The sequence below is a fragment of the Saccostrea cucullata genome, unplaced genomic scaffold (assembly GCF_032062105.1).
Source record: "Saccostrea cucullata isolate Sc308-1 unplaced genomic scaffold, CSIRO_AGI_Scuc_v1 ctg2266, whole genome shotgun sequence".
Classification (NCBI taxonomy): Eukaryota; Metazoa; Mollusca; class Bivalvia; order Ostreida; family Ostreidae; genus Saccostrea; species Saccostrea cuccullata.
The window spans coordinates 227,959-248,443 of record NW_026926595.1 but is presented as its reverse complement, the minus strand read 5'-3'; the positions used below and the strand labels follow the sequence as shown (position 1 = coordinate 248,443).

The 20,485-nt window shown below is 31.9% G+C and overlaps 1 protein-coding gene and 1 long non-coding RNA gene across 2 annotated transcripts; both read right to left on the bottom strand.

Annotated features, from left to right (window-relative positions):
• Positions 1 to 1,150: 1,150 nt before the first annotated feature.
• Positions 1,151 to 13,603, bottom strand: LOC134272179 (dynamin-like protein 1). The gene is made up of 6 exons (XM_062754429.1): positions 13,173 to 13,603; positions 12,928 to 13,068; positions 6,821 to 7,033; positions 5,428 to 5,534; positions 2,272 to 2,413; positions 1,151 to 2,132 (listed from the first exon to the last, which is right to left on the bottom strand). The coding sequence occupies exons 1-6, from the start codon at positions 13,575 to 13,577 to the stop codon at positions 1,347 to 1,349; spliced, it is 1,794 nt and encodes a 597-aa protein (XP_062610413.1). The 5' UTR covers positions 13,578 to 13,603; the 3' UTR covers positions 1,151 to 1,346.
• A 1,249-nt stretch (positions 13,604 to 14,852) lies between these two features.
• LOC134272186 (uncharacterized) lies at positions 14,853 to 20,142 on the bottom strand. Its single transcript, XR_009993143.1, has 3 exons — positions 20,030 to 20,142; positions 19,186 to 19,263; positions 14,853 to 15,041 (listed from the first exon to the last, which is right to left on the bottom strand). It is a non-coding gene; the product is annotated as an uncharacterized LOC134272186 (long non-coding RNA).
• Positions 20,143 to 20,485: the final 343 nt, after the last annotated feature.

The following is a 20,485-nucleotide window of genomic DNA, read 5'->3' as shown; positions in this document are numbered from 1 at the left end:
TATATATATATATAAAGCACTAAAAAACCAACAACACTGTATATCCTAAATGTCGGATCTACCAAGTAGATATAAGGTCACGGATGGAAATTTATATCAAGCACTAAAAGTGACCAACGACACGAACAATAAAAAATTGTCAAATTTTCGGGACGCCCTGTCCCTTCCTCAGGACAAAGAAAAAAGTTAAAAAGTCATAAGAATAAAGGAAAAAGCGAAACAAAAAACAACTAGCACTACTACTAAACTACTAAACACTATATATTTACATACTAAGTTACATGTTGATTTGGAAATTTTTAAGAACACTATTAAAGAAAGAATCCGGACCGCTATGAAATGCGTCCGGTCTATCGGGTATACTCGGGTGAATATATAGTGTTTAGTAGTTTAGTAGTAGTGCTAGTTGTTTTTTGTTTCGCTTTTTCCTTTGTTCTTATGACCTTTTAACTCTTTTCTTTGTCCTGAGGAAGGGACAAGGCGTCCCGAAAATTTGACAATTTTTATTGTTCGTGTCGTTGGTCATTTTTAGTGCTTTATATATATATATATATATATATATATATATATATATATATATATATATATATATATATATATATATATATATATATATATGAAACTTTTGTACATATCTATTGTATAATATTTAATTTGTTACATTCACTATCTGTAACAAAAATATAAACTGACTGTAGTCATACATCTTTTAGAACAATATACATGGTCTAGTTGCACATGAATCAAATAAATACTTCAATTACAAAAATGCTACTTAAAATAGATCGGTTAAGGCTTTCACTTAACACAAGCAATAAAATATCTTATTCCGGTTTCGTTTTAAGATAAACGCACATGTAAGTAGAACAAGTATTTGCACGAATCATACTTGCCACTTTTATTAGATATCAAAATTCAAGATAAACACATTTTAGATAATGTTTCTTATAACAGAAAAAAAGCTCAAAGTCCTGTGTTAGTTTAACATTAACACATTTCCATAGCGTGATATCCCTATACTACATATGGCTTTAAACTAGTAACAATATCACTAATTAAAAACATCAAAAGAGCATAGAAAATATTGTCATACAGTTGTACATGTATATGCAATTATATTTACTTATATATTTAATTTACATGTACTGGTTTAATGACACAATGGATAAAGACAGAAAAAGACAAGTATTTGAGGTTACTAGTTTAATGTAATATATTCAGAGTTATTCGGTTTACTTGCTATGCTAACTTATTTCTTTTACTAAAAGCAGGATAAGCACAAAGTATGAAACAATTCTTTCTTGACCTGTTTATGTATCAAAATTAGTTTTGTACGATGTTTCCTTTCACTCAATTGTACCTAAAAAATGGCAACATTGCAGCCTCTCTTTTACTTTCAAAATTTCAAAAGACAACTTAATTAAGGCAGCTCTTTTCTTTAAATCTCTATTATAGTCTTTTTTGACATTTTTTAACAAACTTTCAGCCATTTTTATATCTTGCGGAATTAATTGACAAAACAACTCGTCTGCACTGTGTCGGAATTGAGCACCAAATTCTTTGTCTAAAATTTGTAAAATCATATCTTGTGTGATTTCATTTCTTCTTGTGGAAAAGGAATTATCTATTATTTCGGATCTTGTTAAAGTAAGATTTCCAAGAAATTTCTTTGAAATATTGAATGAAAGTATCATGACCACTGCAGCACCCGCAGTACAAACTTCAGCAGTGACAAAAGGAGCCAAAACAACCAGTGATATTAGGCCAGCTCCTATTCCCACAACCCCAGAGAGTATTGTTTTAAGTATTTCACTGATATTGATTCGGTTTGATGTGTATCCAAAATCTTCTAATTCATCTTGTAGTTCTCCATATATTTCCTCAAATTTGTGACATAAAATATCATCCAGTTCACTTTTGATGCACGACTCATTCCTTTCAATCCATAATGAAATGACATTCTTCATTCTTTCTTTTATAACCATATCTATCCTAAATCGTAGGGTGGTTTGCAATTCTGAATCGACATATAGAACCTGATTTTTAAACTCCTCTGATCTAATGAACGCCAGCAATTTTTTTCCATGCTTTTTTAACACAGCATCCATCATTTTTGTGCAATCTTCAAAAGTCTACAATTAAACAAAATTTACGTTTTTCATAATTGGATTTTGCTAATCATATTTTGTTTTGATCCTAGCTATTTAGAAACATAAATATTAAATATTCAAACGTGCAGTATACAATACATGTGCTCCAAGAGAAACTTACAGTCTTGCTCCGTTTTTCAAGTTCTTTCAATCTCTCTAAGCATCCCTCCAATTTTGTTTTTAACTTGAGAAAAGGCCCATTTGTCGCAGCAATTCTTATATTGACAAAGTTCTCAACTTTATTTAACATGGCTTTCAGAAATCTAAAACAAAATATTCAAAACTAAGAAAACACGATTTTGTTCAGATATCTATATTTATAGTAGATTGTAATGCTGGTTGATCTTTTGAATCACAATTGTTGCTGTTTGAGGATTTCCTTTTTTTTATTTTGCAGCAGAATCAATTGTACGATTGCCTACGGTGGACCTTTTTTTTTAATAGGAACATTGTAATTTTGCACAGCGTTTGTTGTTGACAAGTTCCTTCTCTATGAGTAATATAGAATTCTTACACTGACAAAGATCATCTGGAAATCACATTAAATTCGTTTGTAAGATATTTAATTAAGATACATTGAACAGGTGTCTTGAAAAGAAAAGAATTTCATATAAATTTCAGAACATGAAAATGCAAGACAGAAAGTTGATTTGCAAAAATACTTGACGTCACTCTAAACATTTATGATCATATGAAATGTTTTTGAAAAAGACGGAAATCTTACAAATCTAACGACAGGAATTGAATTAAAAAAAAATAATCTTGGCCTATTTAAAATCTCTATTACCCTTGAAAGTTTAAAGAAAAGTAAGATTGATTTGGCTCGAATTCAAATGATTTTGATGAAAATAGGTACCTTAACCATGTTCTACCTACATATGCATATTTAATTTTGCAGAATCCTAGAACCGTATTTGCAGTTTCACAAAACACAACCACATACGTCTTGTTTGACACTTCCATTTTTGCAAAGCAACAGCAACCTGTTTCTGCCACAGTCATCTAAATCGCCAGATTTAAACCAAATGTAGCAGCAATAGACAAATAAGACTGACATGTTTTGCCAAAGACAATTGCATCACAAGACTTTGCAAAAGCTGACCAAACCCTACATTTGGAGCGAAAATTATTCCTATCCAGTTCTTATTACAGTTACACATTTGCTTCCATTAAATGTCATTTTTGGCTATCAATTATGTCTGCAGGGGTATAATAGTTATTGATCTTTTATGACCTTCAAATCACTATAATTTCAAAATGCATGAGTATTTATTACATTTAGATAGTATCCCTGTTGTTTTCATCACATTTTGCTTTATAAATAAATCTTTCAACTAAATTAACTTTATATTCAATTTGTAACTAAAATACAGTAAAACTCGTTTAGTACGAACACTGATATAGCAAAATCACGGATAAAGTGAAGTTTTATTGGGTCCCCGGCTAAATTCTAAACAAATCTTAATAGTTTGTAAAATCTACCGGTCATAACGAACTCTGATATAACGAGTTTACGGATATAACGAACTGATTTTAAGTCCCTTTGAGGTTGAATGTAAAACAATTCACATCTTATATAATGAACTTTTAAAGATTATACAAAAATAATGATAAATTGAACTGACTGTATTTCCTTTAAGCATTTGTATATAAAATTCAATTGAAAATAAAACCTTAGTTATTGGAGATATGTTTTGTAATACATGTTTTTGCTTCCCTGGCATATTTGGGAGTAATACTTGAAGGAAAACATGCCTATTGCCAATGCGACAAAATGGTTCTACGAATTCGTTATACGGATATTACGAATTCCGGATATAGCAAATTAAATTCACAGGTCCCAAGGACACTGCTACAATCGAGTTTTACTGTAATAATATCTTAAATACCTCACAGTGTTTTCTTTAAAAGATACAAAGGATAATAAGTCTCCATTTTTGCTGACTTGTGCGTCCTTAATGTCGAACACTATCTATCAATTTTTTTAAAAGCAGATATCAAAGTCCATTAAGTGACTTCGGATTGAGTTCATTTCGAGGGAAGAGACCTTTTTATACTTGGGCGTGTGAATGCTCAATTCCCTCGTTGACAAAGTAGCGCTTCGCTTTGTTGATCTGAATCCCAACTCACATGGCGCTTAAAAGCATTTTAATTGGCATCGGATTTAGATTTGAGTGCTTTCTGATACAGAAAGTGACATTTTTGCGGCATAGTTGGATCCGTGATTTCGATACACAAATACCATTTCAATCGTCAAACAAAAAGCTGCGATAACAATGCTGTCAATAATCAAAAATTCATTCAAAATGATGTGAATATTTGAAATAAATGAAAAAAATTAGCAATTTGTCCGTTCATCTGAAATTAGTATTTTTTTGATATTGCCTATATGCAAATAAAATTCATTTCATTCTTTATATTATCAAAGAACTGAGAGAACATTATCTCTCTCAAGTCATGTGTTTTATTTCATTATATACCTAATGTGTATCACCCAATTTTACTGTTGAATTTACACAATCACGTGACGTCGTGATCCGATTTTCCGGATCATCAACATGTTGCTTTCTGAATACATATCACCACTGTCTGAAACTGATGACGTAGTACGTAGAAATATGACGTTATTTTTCTTGCGCGTTAAAATGTTCCTTGTTATTATGCTTTGTTTTATGGATAAATGTTATGCAATTGATCTCTAGAGTTTTCTTTTGCTTTTTTTTTTTTGCTAGTTTTGAAGAGGGTTATAATAAATTTATCATTATAACAGTAACTTGATCCGAAGAGCCATATCACGTCGAGTTGACAGGCGCGGATCATCAGATCAAACGAGACGCGAAGACCCTTCGGATCAAGCTACTGTTATAATAATTTATATTTATATCCAAGGAAGAATTTTTAATGTGTTTTGCAGGTGAACTTTGTCGGTGTAAGAATTATACAAGTGCATACTCTATTACTAGTTAACTCAAACTTTAAAACAAAAGAACACATTGTGTAAAATTACAATTTTTCTATTCAAAAGTGCCGGCCCTTGTGGTTTTGTTCCTTCTTAATTGAATTTCCATTCTCAAGGATTGTCTCTTTAATCTTTTATTCACAAACTCCCTTTGACAATTAGTAATTTCACAGTTACTCTTTAACATCAAATTTTCTTTACTTTAACTTTGGCAGATGATAAGCTGTCAATTGAAATATATGTATATTGTATACACACCCTCGCACACACCCTCTCTCTCATACCCTCACGTACACACACTAATAATATCTTAAATACCTGTGGTTAGCTTTTATTCTTTTGTTGATGTTCTTGTCAACAAGAACACGTAGAGTCGTTTCAAAACATGAAAAATTTTCTGCATAACGTGCGGTTTTACAGTTCAACTATTCCATAAAAGAAAAAAAAAGTATCAATATCAATTGTTCATGGTTTAAAATAAATTAAATATCTTAATATTCAAATTACTTAAATATCAAAATGACTTGGTCACATAATGACTAGAATTGATCTTATTTTTTCTAAATTGAACTTCAATTAATGAAAATATTTAAATAATGAAAGAAAGATTGTAGTTTACCAAGCAGGGCTGGGGTAATCGTAATCAGTTATCGTAATCAGCTGTAATCGATTATAATTTGCAAAGTAATCATAAGTAATCAGTGATCATCCATTTTTATGATTACAAGTAATCGTAATTTAATCAATTACTCTGAAAAAAGTCCTCTACTCATGATTGTTATTTAAATTTATGATTACAATATTAAAAAAATGTTAATATACTCACCGTCAATAGAAACGCAACACCCTCATTTTAAGATTGAACATTATATACGGATTATAACTATGTACAAAAAAAATAGAAAAACTTTTAATTCGCCAAATCAGTTATTTAACGGTTGAATGATTTTTTTTCCACTACCGGAAGTTGCTTTTAGCCCTCTTAACAGAAATCAAAAGCTTGCATTTTTTTTATAAAATTTTTAGCAATATTTTGGAATTTTAAGATTTTGTAGCTGTTTATCATAAGTATATTACGAAAATGCTAGGGAAAAAATCCTTCTTTCTTTCAGGATGTGATGCCTATATTTCTTCAAAATGACTGATTGCAAGAAGGGGGTAGGTGTTTTAAGAGTTACGTATTACCTTCTAAAATTTAATGATAACATTAAAAATGAATATATTTAGGTAAAAAGCAAATTTCCAAAATAAAATGATGCTTCATTTAAACGTAAAGTGTCACTTAATTAAAGATTTAGTAAAACAATTGTTCCATGTATATGTATTCAGCCTAATGTTATTCATCAGAACGAAAATCGACAAGCTTTTTGTAGAATATAAAACCAAGCACGGTGCTATAGGTCAGATCCCTATTTATAATGAAGTGATCCTTTGCGGGGTGGTTCTGAAGTCAAAATTGTCAAAAAAAATGTAAACATTTAATGATGGACATTCTGACAGACGTTGGAAAAAATGTGATCGCAACTTTCAGCCCAGGTTATCTTAAAAGCAAATTTCCAGAATAGCGCAGTTGATCTAAAATATTTTGAAGTATAGAGAATTTTGCACTTCAGCCTACTTTGAACAGTATCTGTACGTTCTCTAAACGTTGAGTGCGGGTATTTGGCTTAGAGTAAACAAACAAAAATAGTGAAATTTTCAACGACTGTACCAGTTTTGTAGACATTTTTATAATGTTGTCAGAATGAACGCTTGGCCAGGAATCCTTGATCTTCTTAACAACCTTATTCCATTCTTGTTCAATGACGCTTTCTTCTTTGTCATAAACAGCATCCCATTTGTTGACTATGAAAATAACATCAGAAGGTTCAAAGCATACCATCGATCTCTCCTGGGCATTTATGCTGTTCATGACTTTAAGTATCTGAAATAAAAATGAAAGACTTCATACTTTTGAAACATTCCTGTGCATACTTTCTTTAACAGAACTAAAACCCTAACAAATAATCCAAATCACAACTCAATTAAATGTTATTGGCGAAATGTTGTGCATTTTGGTCAGCTCAAGCTTGAAATATTAAAAACAAAGTAAACAGGGAAAGGACTACAGAAACTATACAAGTGAAATATTAAAGCCTCAAAAACACCTGTTCAAAAGTTAAGGGTTAGTGTAATTTTTTTTCTAAAGTAGGTAACATTTTAACATTGTTGTATCCAACGGAAAGTTATGATATATGGTACAGACCCTAAACCGTGCTACTACACCACTTGAACGGAACGGTTCGGTACGCTTTGTGCACGGAACGGTACGCTTTGAGAACGGAACGGTTCGTTTTGTGAACGGTACGGTACGCTTTGCGCACGGAACGGTTCGCTTTGTTCACGGGACGGTACGCTTTGTGCACGGAACGGTTCGCTTTGTGCACGGAACGGTACGCTTTGTTCATTGTTACTTTTCGTTTCTTGCACGGAACGGTTCGTTTTGTGAACGGTACGCTTCGGGAAACGGTACTCAAATGAAGTGGGCGGAGCCTCTTAGCTTTAATTAATTTTTTATTGGCTGCTAAAAATTAATTCATTTCAAATGACTTTTTAAGTACTTAATGCACGTATATAATTATATTTCCGCTTTTAAAAAATTCATTTCTCGGTCTCAATTTAAACATAAATTTACATTACAGCGGTGATTGAGGAATATTGGGAAAAAAAATGAAAGGAAGAAAAAACATCATCCCACCGATGTCTTTGACATTATGTATAGATATGTATGTTTCCGTGCTTCAAGATTGCCAATTACTGTCCCATATTGTCAAAATTAATAAAATGTTTCAGTTCATCAGTACAGAATTTATATTCCAGGATCCTACTCAAGTCCATTTTCTTTTTAGCATTTAATGCGATTTTGTGTTTAACTTGTTATCAAATCAAAAGATGGCCAATCCATCTCATCTCAAAGTCATTCAACGAGACGATGTGACTTTTCAATTTCAACATGAAACACCTTGTGCAGTCACAATAGTATTGAAAAACTTCAAAACAAATGAAACAAAAGATCTTTTTTCAAATTAACCTTTAACTTCAAGCAACTAAGATATGTGCCCAGTTCAAGCACTGTGGCTCTACATTAAAACAGTTTCTTACGAATCAAGTCCTTTATTTCTATTTGGGGTTGGGGGGGAGTCACGAACACATTTTTGACCAAAAACTTACAAACTGCAATCCGTTTTATTGGCCTAACCCATCTCTTAATATAGGACATAGTTTCAGAATAGAAACAGCTACACACGCTGCACATTTAATATATTATAAAAACGGCATTCAGAAAATAAGCAGATGAAAATCTGATGCTGTTCGTAGATATATACGCTTGCAAAACTTTACCATTTGAATTTCAACCTCTTGTTAGATTCTTATAAAATACCTTGTTCAATCAACTGTGTTCAGACGCTGATATTCTAGTGCTCATACACAAGTCAGCAGTCAACTGCTGTGTACAGTATTGCTCACTTCCTTAATATGTAGTTGTGTACATAGAATTACTGTTAATGCTTTTATTTTGAATACAGGTCTTTATCAAAGTCTTACTTAACATGTATTTAATGTCACTATTTAGTTTTATTGTTATGTATGACTTATTTTGCATGATAATGTTCCTACTGGTTCCTCATTTCACTGGATCATGTGCAATGTTCTCAGGACATTTTTGTTCTATGAAATTAGAAAAATGTGTTGCTACTTCCTTGTGTGGGGGTTGCAAACATTCTGTTTGCCTTTGGTGGCTGCTCTTTTTTGTTTTGTTAATATTGAAATAACATTTTTGGATAGTTTGTTGAATAGCTTGTTGTATTTTATTTTGTAAAAAAATTTGTAAAGTTATGTAACAGGGGAGATCACTTTGTCATATTCAGGGATTTTATAAAAGCATCTTGTGATTTCAGTATTATCTGGATCTCCCCTTAGATTGTTTTTGTCATCATTGTATAAAATGATAATATTTGATGTATTCTCATCTAATATATGTGCTACAGACCCTAAACCGTGCTACTACACCACTTGAACGGTACGGTTAGGTACGCTTTGTGCACGGAACGGTACGCTTTGAGAACGGAACGGTTCGTTTTGTGAACGGTACGGTACGCTTTGTGCACGAAACGGTTCGCTTTGTTCACGGAACGGTACGCTTTGTGCACGGAAAGGTTCGCTTTGTGCACGGAACGGTACGCTTTGTGGACGGTACGTTTCGTTTCTTGCACGGAACGGTTCGTTTAATGAACGGCACGCTTCGGGAAACGGTATGCAAATGAAGTGTGCGGAGCCTCTTAGCTTTAATTTTTGATTGGCTGATAAAAATTAATTCATTTCAAATGACTTTTGAAGTACTTAATGCACGTATATAATTATATTTCCGCTTTTAACAAATTAATGAAAAAAAAATGAAAGGAAGAAAAAACATCATCCCACCGATGTCTTTGACATTATGTATAGATATGTATTAATATATATAGAACTCGTAAAGATTTCCGTGCTTATTATTTACGTATGCTGAACCTTCATTTTAAAACGGAAAAAAAATTAAATGAAATATTTTTTTCACTTTCAAATAAAGTTTTAAGATAATTAAAAGGAATTAATATATATATATATATATATATATATATATATATATCGGGTATATACTTGTTCTATACATATAACGCTACGCACATATGTAACTTATTTTTAATTCATTGATCTATAGAAATAAATATGACTCTTCCTGCTTCATTTTTATTCCTAGTAATTAGATATGTACATTGTTTTTTTTATTTTTAAAATAATAGATCTACCGTTCAAACGTTTGCTTCAGAAGGAAAATGTCAGTAAACAAAATAAATACGAAAATCGGCAGCAGAAACATGAAATCAATACAAAAATTTCCGGGCACTTTCTCGCTACAGAAAACATTCTTTTCACAGACAAGTATTTATGTTTTCAATAATCCTTTCAGTGTATTAAGTAATTATTTCAATAAGTTTATTTTATTAAGTTATTCTATTCTTGTAGTCTGTAAAAACGATGTCGTGATTGAGAGAGAGAGAAGGGGGATAGAGAGAAAGATGCAACCCCTTAATACATTATCTATATAAAAAAAATAACTTGTATTTATTCTCATTCTTCGTTTATTTCCTCGCTAAAGTCAGAATTAATCAGTCTATGATTCTATTTAATCAACCCCTTTACAACTATTGTTCAATGAATAATCCGTTCTCTGTACTAGCATGCTGCACGCATGAAATTCTCGTGCATCACCTGTCAATCAAAATGGTATGACGCTAGGTAACCCGGAAAGACTGTTTACGCAAGAAGAATTTCTCCTGTTATTTGAAACATTCTTATGGTCAGTTCATAGTTCACACCTGTTTAAATAAAATATTGGGTCACAGCCGGAGGGGGAGGGGGGTGCGCGTGTTTAACACACCTTTCCAATTATTTAGTTCTGACCACATCAAGTGTATTTAATCACTCAACTGACATCCAGCAAATTCATCTTCCAGGTTTCAAAACAACACTGATTATAAATTTACTACCTAAATTATCCCTTTTCAGACAAAAATGAAGCATGTATCCCTAAATTATAATTTTCTTTTTTTTAAGCACAATTTAAAGTCTCATATAGTTGCATAAGTATTGCCTTCTAGATGAGGGGGGGGGGGGGTGACAAACATAACTCGAATGGCTTGAAAGAGGATTGATATTTTTTAAATTTCATTTTATTTAGTAAATTATCTTTTTTGAGACACTAATATGGACGTTTCCTGTAATTTTTTTTTTTACTTACAACAACGTACGATTTTGCAGACTTCTTAAGAACTTTCGACCAGCTAATTCGTATTGCTTTCTACAAGGGGATCGGGATACAGTACAACAAACCTTATAATATCTTTATTTTTTCGCAAACTTTTTTTTTCATTTTTCATGAGATGTATTTCAGAATGAAGTAATATTTATACTGCAGTTTGCACATTTTATTTGCAAGAAATTCGGCTGGCGATTTTTGTATGTGCAGCGTGAAAGATTATCACAGTTTTATTAGTAAGATTATCATCTCTGTCAGTTCAGTAGAAATATTCACGTTTACCGCATGTAATATTTTAATCCATGTTTTACATGATTACAGATTTTCAGTGTAAGTAAAACTGCACCAATGATTCGCCTATAGTAAAAATCTTAATGGAATTAATGTGAGAGTCTAATACGGTTCTTTTTTAATTTTTACTCTAGACAGTTAATATATGTTTTATATAATTCTTACAAAATAATTCATTAGTAAAATCACACATCTGATATGTATTACATAAGAATGCATACTAACGACAAAAATCTTGTATCCGATAAGATTTAATAATTTAAATGAGCAAAATGAAAATGAAAAGTAGAGACAACCAGGGAATAAATTCATGAAAGCGTGTTCTTTCATAGTGGTATTATAGTCTATTGAACCTATTTTTATGTCAAATATAATTATAGGATTATGAAACATGAATGTACATGTACACATTAAAAGAGGGTTTTTCCCCGGGCACGAGCACGATTATATTGAATTTTGGGGCACCTTATAATTTTATTTTAAATATCTGTATAATTAAATTACGATTATTAAAAAAAACTAATATTTCAAAAGAAAACTGATTTAATTTGCTAATATAAAAAAAATGAAAGACTTCAAAGACGCCGACATCGTTCGAGGTCCACACTGCCCCGTACGTGTTTTGCGGGAAAACTCCTGGCCTGTACTGTACGTTTGGCCACAAACACAACCAGTTGATCTAATTTATAGCAAATAAGAAATCGTCTCACACTCTGTCTAGTTGTTTTAAAGTTGTATTTTGCTTCGAGTAGTTTCCTTATTTTCACAGTTGAAGGCCCAGAGGCATATGCATGATACTTGATAATGGTGTTTCGAACAGGCAGACACAACCTTCGTCCTCCTTTCACAGGCGCCGTAGCGAGAAATAAACGAAAATGACTTATTTGGTCATTACATTATTCAAAAATCATTGGGGGCGTGGTTTGCATAATTAACCAAAGAACGGTACGGTTCGTTTCTTGCACGGAACGGTACGCTTTGTGGACGGTACAGTACGCTTTGCGAACGGAACGGTTCGCTTTGAGAACGGTACGGTACACTTTGTGCACGGAACGGTACGCTTTGTTCACGGTACGATACGCTTTGTGCACGGAACGGTTCGCTTTGTGCACGGAACGGTACGTTTTGTTCACGGTACGGTACGCTTTCTGCACGGAATGGTACGGTTCGTTTCTGAGGTGTAGTAGCACGGTTTAGGGTCTGTATGTTATATTTGGAAGTTTGATCGGTAAGATATGGAACTTTGTCAGATCACCAATATTACATAAATCACATTTATGTTTCGAGAGATATGACAAAAATATGCCTGTCAATTTCATTTTAACATTCAATTTCATTTACTTTCAAATCATTTGTGAACATCATATTAATTAAAAAAAATCAGATGGACTGTGTTTATTGCGGAAGTTTCTGAGAGGTTATATAGACTGGTACGAGGTAATATTGAATATCAAAAGGGAGTAAATTGGTCGAGACAGAAGCACCGCCACGACCGCTATATAATTCATTGTAAAATTACTGCAAAATGGCAACTACCATAGAGTTTCTACATTAGATTTTTTTTATATTTCTTATTTTAAAAAAATCAACAATTGTCTATAGTCTTATTGTAATTTTATGATAATAAAATAAAATATGGGATTATTCTGCGAACTTTGGATCAACCCTTAATACCTGGGATTTTATCTTACCCTGTCTTTTTGCATTCCACCTCCACCAGACGGATTCAAGATGAATACAAAAGCCACTGCATAAGGTAGATACTCTTCTAGGATTTGGTTGAGTTTGACACAATCTCCGACTCCTGGGGTATCGACAATTGTTATATTTCCCTTCAAAAATGATTTGAAATTAAAGGAACTATTTAAAAAAATAATGAAAAAAGATTATGAAAAAAAAATTAATCGGAAATAATATATTTATTGGAATTCATTACCTTTAATATTTCTATTGGATAGTAAATCTCAACAAACCGAATGTCAATGCCAGTTGATGAATCTGATGCACTTTCAAATATATTTTTTAAAACAGAAAGAATGTATCTATCTTTTCTTGTAACATCATCATTTGTACTTGTTCCTTCTGTACTTGGAGGAAAACCTAGCTCAGCAACTTCCTCTGGACTTTTTTCATCGGTATTGCCAGAACTTTCCATGACATCACTCGAGTTCTGTTCATCGTTTTTATAAATGTCATTTTCTGTTATTTCATCAAATAGTGTCCCATCTCGTTGGAATAGTTTGATATGTTTTCGCTCTGAATGTATTATTTTGCAAATTACATTGGTCGTCGCATCCCCACCCACTGGCAGGATATCTGTTTTTAGTATTAAATTGATCATTGAAGATTTACCTGCACTTGTGTCACCTGTAACAAATTAAATTTCATATAGTTTTCATCGTACTATTAAATATAATCACATTAAGCATATAACTGACGAGTGTAAATGAGCCTTTTGACACACTTGTCAGAAATATCGATGGAATAGTGCATTAGGAAAATGTATTCTACATTAGCTCTTAATTGATTGGATATTATCAAGTATCCCGATTGGGGCAGTGGTTTGAGCGTCTCCTCTAGAGTCGCAGAGTAAGTATTTGATCCTTACGCGCAGAGAAAGTATTTGATCCTTACGTCGCGGGTTCTTATCCCGTTGTGGCACGTGGACATCTATTTATCGGATGAGTCCGTATAATCCGAGATCCCACCTTAATGTTGGTGTTGGCACTAAAAAGACCCCCCCCACCCTGCTTGATGGCCATAAGTGATGAGAATAGGTAAAAATTTGCAGCTCTCCACCTGCAACTGGTTGCGTCTCCATATGAGTGAAAAATTCTCGAGAAGGACGTTAAACAAAATACAATCAATCAATCTATTTTCAGAGTGCAACAAGATGTGTTTGTTAGATACTATGCGCCCGGTGGCAACAAAATAAGTGTACTTTTGGCATATAGATCAGTCTAGGTCAGAGGTCACTAACCTTGATGTCATATGAATTAATTTAATTAATGGAGTACACATGCATACCAATTATTAAATCTTTTTCTCAAATTATTTAAAAGATATGGCGAAAGTTCGAAAAAAGCTATTTTTTGTATATATGTCATTTTCGAGGTCACAAGGTCATTGGCATTAGCGTCATCTTACGCATTCGGCTTTTCAAAAGTAAGTTTAATAATAATAATAATAATGGACTTAAGTTCCTACATTTATCAAATAGATATGACTCTTTCCTAAATAAATTCGGTCAAAATTAATTAAAGCGATAAAGTCTTCTGGACTGCTTGTGAAAATTTCATCAATTTTTAAATACAAGAAATATGAGAAGAATACTTCTTTAAAAAGTAGAGATTGTAATTATTAGTTCAATGGTTCTTATCGACCTTTGTGTAAGCGTGTGGCTTTTTTTTTATTTTATGGGGCTATCCTAAAATCAATATATTCGTTTCTTTTTTTGGCTGTGGGTGTACTTGTATTCTATGAGCAACAATTAATCGAGTTCCATTGTTTTACAAGAAATGTTCATCCCTTTACAAAATAAATTTGAATTTAAAAATGCTGTTTAATACTTTTTTGAAATTCGTTAGACCATGACAATGATATAGACTTGCCTGTAAAGACAATAGCACAATCCTTTTTTAGTAAGTCCTTATCACGATTTTCTAGTATTTTGATGTAATCTGGGTAATCTCTTTTCAAGGATTCTTGAAGATCCTCATCAAATTCCTCCATTTTTAGCACTCGTGAAATGTCATTCAAAATTTGTCGTAAGCGTTCCTCGTCTGAATTTTGATCGTTCCTATAACTGAATTTATCAATATAAATGTAAACACTAGTAGCTCATTAAAGTTTGGAAAATTTAGCTCATAAAAAGTAAAGTTAATAACATTATTCATATAATCAATAGTTGGGTGGCACTGTGGTATTAGAGGTGGTTCCGCAAACGTTTGAATTAAATTTGTCAAGCGCTTGACATAGCGTCAAAAAATGGAAGCATAGCGAGACACCGTGGTTTTTCCTCGACAAATACAGTGGCTGGAACGTTATTGTTGACAAACCAATCGTGTAGAATCGTTCGTGTATCGTGAGTGATCGTTCGTGTAACGTGCTAGATCGTTCGTGTATCAGACTCAATCGTGTGCGTTTTTAATCGTGCGAGATCGTGCGTTTAGAATCGTGTAAATCTCGTTTTGTAAGTTTTTATCGGAATGTTATTTGTAAAATAAGCATTTCCCTTGTTTGTTTTTCTTAATTTATTAATTAAAATCCAAATAAAATGAAAAAGCGCAATTTACATAATAGAACGCAGAACGAACTAATTATCACCCGTAAACAAGCAAAATAGTAAGTCGTTCAATATTAAGTTCTCGTCAAATAGCGCGATCAATATTGTGATAAACCGTACTTAGATCTCTAACGCCTTTTTGAAAAATCTGATTTTAATTATTATTTACTTCTTATTGTGGTCAAGATAATCTTGAAATCAATTCATTGAAAATAAATATTTTTTTTTTTTTTTTACAAAGAAATAAACATTTCTCAATGCTTACATAACTAGTTAGTCGACAAATATACAAGGACACGGCATGATTTTCGGGAGTTTTGATTATCTGTGTTTATCTCTTGAGCTTATTTGTAATTAATTAATTTTAAATTTCTGCAAATAAAAAAGTTGAATAATTGGCAAGTTTATAAGACATTGAATCAATGGAAACATAAGGATAAAATTTGTAATTATAATTTAAGTCATTCCATGCTGCCATTTTTGTTCAATCGAATCTCCCTTTCTGCATATCATGATATCCAATTCAATCAAATTATACGACCCACATACATGTACATCGTCTAATAGAACGAACAAAATCCGTTTTCTTTGATCGGAGAATTACCTTAGAAATAATTATTTTTAATCTAAAATATTAAGTCTGGCATATATTTAGTTACAGAAATATCAATTTCCGTTTTTTTTTTTCAAAGTCTATAAAATAATATTGATAATTCTTTGAAATCTTTTATAAGTTTTAAGCCGTATTTCGTTTTGAAAATATTGATTCCTAAATATTTTGAACTATTTTGAGTGAAGAAACGTGCGTTTGCGTTAACAATCGTGTAAGATCGTGTAACGTGTAGAATCGTGAACGTGAAAGATCGTTCGTGTAACAGGTTTAATCGTGCGTTAATCGTGCGGAATCGTTCGTGTAACGTGATCGTTCGTGTAAGTTGTCAACAGTAACGTTCCAGCCACTGTACCTTCAAATTAATTAATTTATATAGAATGTAAAAACGCTGCAGTGTGCCAGGATGTTGTAGAAGTTGCAATCACTAATTTTGTCAGGTTCAGACATTTGTTTATCATGAAGGGAGACGATGAAATTAATCGGTTATTGAGATGATCAGTTGACCATGGAAACTTGGTAAATACGATATCGCTAGTCCAAAGGAATTCCAAGCCAGTGATACATGTAATAAGGAATGAATTTTTGGTAATAGAGTGATATTGTTATATAAATTCTAATAAGTATCGCACGAAGTATAAGTCATCATATCATACAGATTTAACAATAAAAATCGGTAACAAAATAAGTATAATACAATGTACATGTACACAGACTTTGTGACGATTTATATTTAATCACTGTTCTCGTCAAAAGACATTTGAAATATTTATTTCAATAATGTCTTAAAAAGCTTGACACATGGCAATTTTATTTCTTATACTGTTTCAAAAGATTGAAATCTAACTATTTTTAAATGTTTTTAAGCTTTTGTTGCTTTATGACTTTGTTGTTAGACTGATATACACAACACCTTGCTTGTTAATGTAATTAAATCAAATCTGATAAATTTAATGTGCAGTGGAAGGGTTTTATTTTTTTAAATAAGGTCAAAAAGAGTTTATGATGTGTGAATGTTCCTATAAAATCAGTTTGATTTGCTAGCAAATGGAGCAAGTACTATTAATTAAATTTAGAGAAGAACGGGTTTCTAACTGTATCACATATATAGGGCAGGGCTTAAAGCGAGAGTGATAGCTCGAGCCCCGCCTTGCCCTGTATTCTTCGATACAGTTGCAAACTCCTACTGAAAATCTCTTGTGAAATGACCCTTCTAATGACCTCACAAAATAAAGAAAAATTAAAAAAAGTTCTTCTGTCTTAGTCCTTGCTCTTACTGGTCTTGTTGACCTTTCAGGTTATGTCTAGATACCAGTAGATTGACTTTCAGTTTCGGTTTCTTCTTGAGTAACAGCTTCTACATTTTCATTCATCACCAGCTTGTTGTTCTGCAAGAGTTTCAGCTTCTTCAACTTCTTTAAAATCTGTATCCTCATCTTGCAGAGAAAGACTTTTAATATCTGGCTCAAAATTCTGGGAAGGATCGATATGAAGTTGATCGGGAAAATTTACTTATATCAAAGATTAAAAAAAAATCATTAAATATATCTCTGTGTAGGACCTGGAATGTCTTTTAGTGAGAGTTGAAATGCGCTGTTTGTATTTTCTTTTCAATTTTAATTCTTATTTTCTTATTTTTCGTATTTAATTCTTATTTGTAATCTGTTTAAATGGATTTAGAATAGAATACGGTCAACGCGTCCATTGTTTACATTGTTATAAGCCCACGATGAATAAAACGTTTACGTGACAACCTCTAGTACATTGTATACCAGCAAATATTTACATTTGCAAATGTTTTCCTTTATATAACACTACTGAAAGCAAGCGTTTTTATAACTGTATAAATACAGGTACTGGGTCAAGAGGTCATAGATGTGCGTATAGATAAACGTTCGACGCAATTTCTCAGTGACGTCATAAAGGGTCGACGCACGTTCAGTGGATTACATACATGCCGTTGGGTTTGAAAAATAATGCATTTCACATGTTAAAAGTCACAATCAGGCAAATATAAACTATGAATGAGTCACAAATGTAAATATAAGTAACAAGGTATCATTTTTTGCGTGTTATTGGGATGTAAAACGGGTTGGCACAAGATCAAATCTTCCATAAAGCCCGAAGGGCTTTTTGGGATTTGATCACGTGACCAACCCGTTTTACATTCCAATAACACTCAAAAAATGATACTTTATTTCTTAACACTTGACGTCAAAAATATGATGATAGACTCCTTTTTTTCAGCATCATTTATTTTACTCTCTTCTAATAGCTTTTAATGAACTACTCCAATAGAAATGAAAAAATCAAGTCTAAATTCTTGAGGATAGATTATACATCTGCAAACTTTTGTCAAAAATCACTATAATGACAAACGAATTAATTTTTTAAGGATTAAAATGAATAACTCTCACTGCATATATTTTCACTTTTCTTTTCATTCGAAATTTCACAGTAATAAGATTCATTATAATTGTGAAATTTTAATGAAAGCAAAGAGGTGTATACATAGTAACAGAGAGCTTGAATTTTAAACATTATAGAAAGTTAATGATTTCTTATTTTAGAAAATTACCATCCTAATCATCTACAAGTAAAATATGGCCAAAAAACAAATACCGACGAAAACATTCAATTGTTGTTTGTATCATCTGTCCTGAAGTGGTATAATTATTTGCATTTGTGATATTAGTAAGATAAAATCAAGGAAACATTCGATCAAGGTGCAAATTCCGTCACTTTCTTAACGTACACAAGGGAAATTTAAATACCCTGTCCGCATCCACACTCAATATTATATCCCTTCAACTTTTTTCCGAGAAAAAAGGGATCTAAGAATAAACTTATTGGCATCGAATTAGCAAGCGAGAGCGAGTATACAATTTCTTACAATTTCAGTTTCAAAAGTCAATATTTTAAACTTCAGAATAAGGAAAAACATCCTGTATGATAAAAGATATGTAAAATACTTTTTTACAATGTAAATATTCAGCAGTACTGTTGATCGTTTATGAGATAAAAGACTTGAATCATGTATATTACAATACTTACTATGGAGCAGTATTCACAGTGGCGAAGGATGAAGCCGCCATTTCATTAAATGTACCTTTTCTTTCTAACCGACAACTCCTATTGAAATGAAATCACCTTTCTTTAAAAAAAAAGGATGATACAAAGAATTGCAACAATATTAATATTTTGTTTTTTTTAAATGTCCATGAACATAATGTGCTTTATGTCTATTTTTATTTTAAATCAGGATATTTTAAATACTAATTTACTATGTTGAGCACTACTTTCGTCAATGGTACATTAAATATAATTACTTAGTATTCAATTCAAATGAAAGGGTGTATTGGGTTAAAAAAAATATCCATGAGATGAAAAGTGACATTGCAGGTTCTCAACATTCTGACCGGAAAGAGAGATTTTAAACATTTTAGATTGAAAATTTGATCATTGATGTATTTCATTATATGGAGATTTTCTTGAAATTAAGATCAAAATGGTTTGAAAATGGCTGCATCCAAAAGAGTGCTTTATATTTTATCTCGTTTCTTTGGTCACATTCAAACCGCCTCTGTTGAAAAAAATTCCAACAACAGCATTCCAAAGTTGATATTAGAATTATGATATTTGGCAAGGACAATAAGAACAATATGGTGGACCGTGGTTGATTTGGTGTGAAACTCTCGTGATAACCATGATTGAAATTTTCCTGTTCATTGTATATATGTAGATAAATTATTGTTAATTACTATAAATTTTGTTGTTTCTCGGAACACAGGAGGTCTTCGAAAATATTATTTATTATGGCTTGTAAATTCCATAATTTAAAGAATCCATCACAAATTGGGACAGTTGAGACAATATGATATTACTAAGTTCTACTCACTATTTTCGTTCTATTCATTCAAGGGACGTCCGTTGTAACCGCTCTCCTGAATGATAAAAGACTCATACACCGTATGACCTGAACTAAATTGCTACATGTCATTGCTCTAAAAGGAACTACGCAGTACTTTATTTAAAACGAAAGTTGAAAAATTCAAAACCAGCAAATCTTTGATATATTTACTATCCAGATTTACACTTTCTTAGATTGCTCATAACAATAAATTTTTAGTGTCAATTTTATGCATAAAATGCAGTTTAGTTTGATTTTCGAAATATTTAAGGTATGAAAGCTTGTAAATACGGAAACCAATTTGGGACCTATCAAAAACATTTTTGAATTCGTTATAGCAATTTTAAGAATTCGTTATAACGTATTAAATTTGTTATAACAGATTCATTGAATTCATTATAACGAATTCGATTTCTTTAAACAGATTCACTGAATTCGTTATAA